A 7,120-nucleotide genomic window follows, 5' to 3' on the forward strand; every position below is an offset into this window, starting at 1 on the left:
GAGACGGTCACCCCCTTCCGCCGCCGTCGCCGGCGCTGCTGCCGTTGCCGGTGACTGAGAAGACGACCGGAGTTCTCATGTAACTGCGTCGAGGAGAGAGATAGGAGGAGGCTGCGAGGTGGGTGATGTAGAACGTATGGAGGTGTGGGTGTTTGTGTCTGTGCCGTCGGCGGAACCGACGCCGGATAGGGAGAGGCTTCTGGGGGCGGCTGTCATGTTTTTTTTTTAAAGAATTAGGGTTGAAGTTAAGAGGGTATTAATATAAGTTGGTTGGAAGTATGGAGTCTTAAAATCAACCAATGGCTGATCGAATCGAAGCTGGCACGGATTGCCTTTTTGGGCGTGCATGTGTTGGCCGAGACCAGCTGACTATCCTCCATTTTTTTATTCATTGAATATACTCATCTATATATAGGTTTGTCAATGTCAATTTTTTTTTTTTTGAAAGGCCAACAAATTTTATTAAACTTGGACTAACAAATGTTAGACCACACCAAGAAACATACAGTACATAAAAGATCAAAAACAGAAATTACAATCTCATAGCTGAAACCTCCATATTGCACCATTGAAGCCATGTCACCTCTTGCCTTTTAGCACGATTTTTGAACCATAAGTAGCTCGAATTTCGGATATCTTGCTTCACACCGTCCAGGTTTGGCTCTTTATTCTTGAATATCAATTCATTCCTGCATCTCCATATTCCCCAAAAGGCTACAAGGATAATTAGGTGTATCATCTTCTTCCATTTGTGAGTACCACGGGTATTGAGATGATAATACATGACATCCTTAATGCCGAAAGCAAACATACGTGGGCATCTACACCATTCCGCAATGAAGTCCCACACAGCCAGCGCGAATTGACATCCTACGAATAGGTGCTCCACGGACTCCTCTTGATCGTCGCAAAACTTACAAATGTATGAATCAAGCGTTACGTGTCTCCGCCGCAGTGCAGCCATGCACGGAACCCGCCCTATAATAATCCTCCAAGCCAAAAAATTAACTTTTATCGGGGCCCAATTATTCCACACAAAACCGGCTGCCTCGTTCAAGCTTTCTACCCGTTGCAGTTGTCTTCTGAGGCTGCTAACAGAGAAGATTCCTGATGCGTCATGACTCCACGTCCACGAGTCCTCTACATCCCTTAAGTTCACCAACGTCAGCTCATGAGATAACGTCTCGAGCTGGTATAGTTCCTCTTCGGTCGACGGAGATCTTTGCCAATTAAACTTGATAATTATCGCTCCGTTGTCTTTCACCAATCTCTCAGCCACCTGCACATTTTTATTAACTTCCAAGTTGTACATGTTAGGAAATTTAATACACAACGGTTCCTCAAAGATCCAGCAGTCCTTCCAGAAGGATATACAATGACCATAACCCGCCACCCCTCTAAACGCTCTGTGCAAGTCAAAACCATATTCTTCCAGGTCCTTTGCCACCCTGTTGTAACACCTCGAAATTTTTGCGTCCAATAATGTGCCGACACGTGTCCTAAGTTTACACGTGGCATTAATATTAAATAAAGGACTAATGTTGACAAACCTTGAAAGTATATAAATTCGAGGGTTATAAATGTCAAACAAAGATAAATATACTGTATAGTATCCCTAAACGATGCTCGTACCTTCAAACGAATAAATCACGGATCGTACGGAAGCGGAACGCAGAAGAAAGTGAGAAATTACAAACCACAGGGGTTAACTGTGTCAACATGTTTAATTATACCTCTGAGTGACCCTTTAACGTTCCCAAGGCTTCGTAACAGTATTATACGCTCACTAGAATATACTGTAAAAATTCCGCGAAGTTCCGTTTTAAAACGAGAGGGTTATACTCAAATTCGTATGAGAAGGGTTAAAAGCGTCAATAATGAAAGTTAAGGCTTTCTGAATAATTAATAAACTAACCGGGGACTTAATAACGCGGGTAAATATCACGAGGTCCCTAGTTGTAATTAACCGAGGGCCAAACCGCAAAGTTACCCCTTCAAACCCGAAAGGTCAGGTAAATCATTACGAAAGATTTCGTTATTAATTACCAGATTTTGTCATCATTACAAAAAGATTTAAAAATCCTGAAATTCTAACCTCAGGCGGCCCGCGTGAAGTTTTGGGTTAAGTTGAGGCGGGCCGCGAGCCTCCTCTTTTTCTCGCCTGATTTTTAAAACTCAGGCGGCCCGCGTACAAAAGCATGGATTCCCCCATGCGGGCCGCGTCAGGCGCCCAGATGCAGAAACATGCTTAACTTGGCTGTTCAGCCTTCCAAGAGCCATGATCTGCATTTAAACACCTCCAAATGACCCCTAAACGACCCCTAACACTAAGGACAAGTGTTGATCAGTTGTGGTGTGTGCTAGACTTTGTTGTCAATAAATTGTGGTGCTTGAAACCACTATATAAAGCCTAAGTTGCAACCATAAGTTCACACCCCATCATCTGCATCATTTGGTCATTTCTGGAGCTCCAACTTCCTCTCAAGTGGTCACACTTGGTGCATAGGACCTCAGTAAGTGTTCCACTCCTTTCCCATTTGAGCTTTAACTTAGTTTTAGCTTAAAAGTCGATCCGTCGTAACTAACGGTCGACTTAGCGATAACTCACAAATGATTCAGTGAATTGTCGAATCAAGAATGGTTATTTGTTGGTAATTATGTGGGTAATAAACCTCTAAAAGGGTTCCCACTGATCACCACTCTAACTATGTCAAATGTCGAGTCAAACGTGCACCCAAAAAGTCAACAGAATGTCGTTTTGACGAATCTTGCATAATCTGTAATGTATATACTATGGAACCTGTTTTGATGATCATAAAACATGATATTAAGTATATAAACTTGTTTGCGCTCGTTTGAATCGACCATTTGCTATATTAACCCGGTTCGGAGCCGAATGTCGCAAAAGTTTGACTTTTGCATTGACTTCAGTTCTGACCCGTTTTAGTAAAGTATAGGTATGCCTTAGGACTCTCTTAGGACTAGGTCACGTGATGGTATAACCCTCTGTGACCGGTTCATCGTTTGTCCGAGTCTTTTACGCATTTCCGTTAATCGCCTAAAAGTTGACCGTAACGCCCTTTTTAAAATTAAAACGAGTATTTCGGACACGTGAACGGGCCAAAACCTTGCTTGTTAAATTATAAGCATGTCCTTAAAGTTTCACGTCAATCCGAGGCCTAGAATGAGAGTTATGTTAAAAGGCGCACTTTTAAGAAAGTTTTGTAATTAACGGCGCAATTAGCATAACGCCCATCTAACCCAAGTTTTCGTCACCAAAACTTTTACCCACTGTGGCAAAATAATATTTTGAGATTTTTAAAGATTTTTAATAATTTTTACCTTGCTCATAACCTGCGGTTATGGCTACGGTTCGGTTAATACCGAATATGCCCTTTTTGGCCATAAAATGAGTTCTACAAGGTCTTTTGACCCGATTCCAGTTGCTACTAATTTTAAATAATAAATAAAGTATTTTAGACTTTATAAACTGTTCGGGAAACTCAGATTTCCTGTAGAACTCGAAAAGCTCTTTAAAAGTCTTTGAAATGACCGAAAAACCCCTACGGGGCATAATGTTAACTTAAACTCGTTACGGGCATCACGGAAGGTATCCTAATGATACCGCAACCTCTTTAAGGTATATTGACTTAGGAAGCAAGCGTAGGACTCTCACGGTTACCCGTTACGCCTATTGCGTGCACGGTTCGGCTTGTGTAACTAGTTTACATAAATTAGCCGATACGGGTCAAACCATATCATTTCGACCCCGAAATCCAGAATGTGAATATTAAACCCATATAAAACAAGTCTCCAGACTTGTTGGGTCGGAATCACATTCCATTCACGGTTTTCGCCTTTCCGCGCGATTAAACCGTATCCATCTTTTGAAACCAACCGGTCTAGGCTACGGCTAATATAAAGACCCGTTAGGATTCTAATAGGTTATTTTGAAAACCTTCGTTCCAGAATAAGGAGCCCCAGTAAAAGATATCGGTGATTTAATTGATTAAGGAATATACATTGCAAAGGTAAATACTTTTAACTTATTTTCCCTTATACGGGCTTGGGATACGGTATTTTAAATATACCGCTTGGTCGGGTGTAGAAACCTTTTAATCGGAGATGATTAAATTGCATAATCCCGTTTTAATCTGTATTGATTGATAACAAATAACATTGGGGGTTAATGACCGTGTCCTGGATATCCTTGGCTCATTTTAAAAAGTGAATGGCCACGACGTAAGCACAAGGTGTAGGCAAAACACCTCCTGTTGCATATGTATAACGTATACTCACTCGTGAGAGTATTCTTCTTGTGAGATTATATTTGTGGTGTGTCGATTAATCTTGTCCGGCTTGTATTGTATAATCACCGGCCCTAAATGTTGGACAACCATGTAAATCGGATACAAGATTTTTATTAACAAAATTGTCCCAAGTATAAAAGATTAATTTTGCCTTTGGGCATTTTAATCAACGTGTCAAAATATTTTGTGCCTTGTGCATTCAAATCAATTTTAAATAAACATTTCCAAATGTGTCAGTTGAATGTATTTACCAGTGTAAACTGACGTATTTTCCCCAAAAAGATTAAGTGCAGGTACCTAAACGTAAATTGGCTGGTATTAGCTCCCTAGCGTCGTGATAAGTCTCGCAAGCTTGATTGCAGTATCTGATGGAACAATATTTTATTATTATTTTGATCCGCTGTGGATATATTCGACTTCTGTAATACATTTGATATTACAACCAGAGGTTGAAGTATATATTTATCTTTAAGCTTCCGCTGTGCATTATATAATTGTGTGGTTTGACTATATTGTTGCCAACATCGTCACGGTAATCCCCCACCGGGCCCACTGGTGAGACACGTGGAAATCGGGGTGTGACAGGTTGGTATCAGAGCCAACATTGAGTGAATTAAACACTATCCTAATGTGTTTAATCTCAGTGACACAATTGCACATACTTGAGTCTAGACTTAACATAGGATTACTCCCGACTCTAATCTGAAATTTATTGCTTCCAATTATTTTTATATATTGGATACGTCGCCAAGAGAAGAAGCCGTAATAGGAGTTCTCCACACCCGGGGTCCTGAGATGCTGAGCTTCGTACCGCGACAAAAATGAAACGAACACCCGAGGAGAATGCAGTCAAAAATAATAATGAAGAAGAAACTCCTCTTACTGAAAATCGTTTTCTTATTAGTCCCTATAAGGACATAATTATCCTTCAGTCCTTACGGGCCATGCAAATTTTCATATAAGACAAAAGGCAGTGGTGGTCTATGACTCCCTGTCAGAAAAAAGTAATGAACTAGGTTCAAACCTCAAATACTTTGATTCTCTGAAATCATAACATATAAATTATATATGTCTGTGTGACTAAGCCTTTTGTGCTATTATTAAATGCCTCGATCCCAGACGATCATGGCTTATAAATTAAACTTGTCCACGAGACTAAGCCTTTTGTGCTATTACTAAATGCCTCGATCCCAGACGATCATGGCTTATAAATTAAACTTGTCCGTGTGACTAAGCCTTTTGTGCTACTACTAAATGCCTCGATCCCAGACGATCATGGCTTATAAAACTTGTCTACGCGACTAGGCCATTTGTGCTAATATTAAATTATAAATTAGGATTTATGATAAAATCCTAAATAAAAATAAATATCCTTCCTTCCCTGCCAGTAGGCATTTTTAAAAGGAATCTTAAAGGTGAAATCTAGCCTACGCGGCCAAGAGGGTGAAACCTACCCAAGGGATTCAAATCCTTGTTAACACCTAAAAACATGTTAGCACTCCTGACAAATGTGATTCGATAAAATCACAGCAGTCATCCTTATATTGGATTCTTCCAATTTTCTTATCTAGTCTAGTGATCTTGAGATCATGGCTTGTGTCATCCTATAAGATGATCACGTTATAAACATCCGATAGTGATGAAGTGCCTACGGGCTAAACTTGTTGTCCGATAAGACAACGACAGTGGTGGTCTGTGACCTCCTGTCTGAAAGTGTTGGACCAGGTCCAAGCATAATGGTCGGTAGGATCCATACGATCTCGACTAATAGCATCTGAGAAGATGATCATATTATAACCATCCCTCAGAAGGGAAATGCCCACGGGCTATACCTATTGTCCTAAAAGACAAAAGACAGTTGAAGTCTACAACTCCCTGTCAAGAGAAGGTAATGAACGTGATTCAAACCTTAAATGCCTCGATTCTCTGAAATCATGGCTTACAAAAATTTAGAATTGTCCTTGTAACTAGGCCTTACGCGCCACTTCAATATCCTTAATGTTTTATAACTAGGATAAATTAAAATGGAAAATACTAATTAAATATAACTAACAAGTTAACCAATATGGTTTATATTACCATGGTTGATAAATCGTCAAAGATGATGATTCCATAATAATCTCTGAATAAATCATTGTTAATATTTATGTAGCAATCAAGCTACATGGCTGGATTAGATGAAGCTAACAGTCACTTGAAGGGCAACAATGATGCTACCAGAATTAATGTAACTGGAGCAGAACTGCAGGCAATAATAGATTATGCTGTTACTCGAGCTCTTGATCGACAGTATGATGAACCAAATGATACCCACTCCAAGACTCTATCTATGGCTTGTAATAAGCCCACTCCTAAAACGCATGAGTCGAGGGAGGACGATGTCCATGACTTGTCAAATCAAAGGAGTATTCCGTCTAGACAAGTTGTGTTTCATCAAGAGGCATCAGTTAAGACCTGTTCATATAAATATTTTGTCTCCTGCAAGCCCAGAGACTTTACAGGAGAAAATGGGGCCATCGATTGCATGACATGGCTTGATGAAATGGACGCTGTTGTTGACATCAGCGATTGTGCGGAGCAAGATGTTGTGAAATTTGTGTCACAATCATTTAAAGGAGAAGCGTTGGCATGGTGGAAGTCATTACTCCAAGCCACGGGGAAGATTCTACTCTACAACTTATCTTGGGGCCAATTTGTTGCATTAATCAAAGAAAACTATTGCCCTCAGCATGAAGTAGAAAAGATAGAATCGGACTTCCTGACCTTGGTCATGGAAAATTTGAACTGTCAGGCATACGTGACAAGTTTCA

At 40.2% G+C, this 7,120-nt stretch overlaps 1 protein-coding gene across 1 annotated transcript; it reads right to left on the minus strand.

The window, feature by feature from the left end:
* Positions 1-532: 532 nt before the first annotated feature.
* Positions 533-1,312, minus strand: LOC118479539. The gene has a single exon (XM_035974100.1). The coding sequence runs from the start codon at positions 1,310-1,312 to the stop codon at positions 533-535; it is 780 nt and encodes a 259-aa protein (XP_035829993.1).
* Positions 1,313-7,120: the final 5,808 nt, after the last annotated feature.

Source organism: Helianthus annuus, chromosome 6 (genome assembly GCF_002127325.2).
Source record: "Helianthus annuus cultivar XRQ/B chromosome 6, HanXRQr2.0-SUNRISE, whole genome shotgun sequence".
Taxonomy (NCBI): Eukaryota; Viridiplantae; Streptophyta; class Magnoliopsida; order Asterales; family Asteraceae; genus Helianthus; species Helianthus annuus.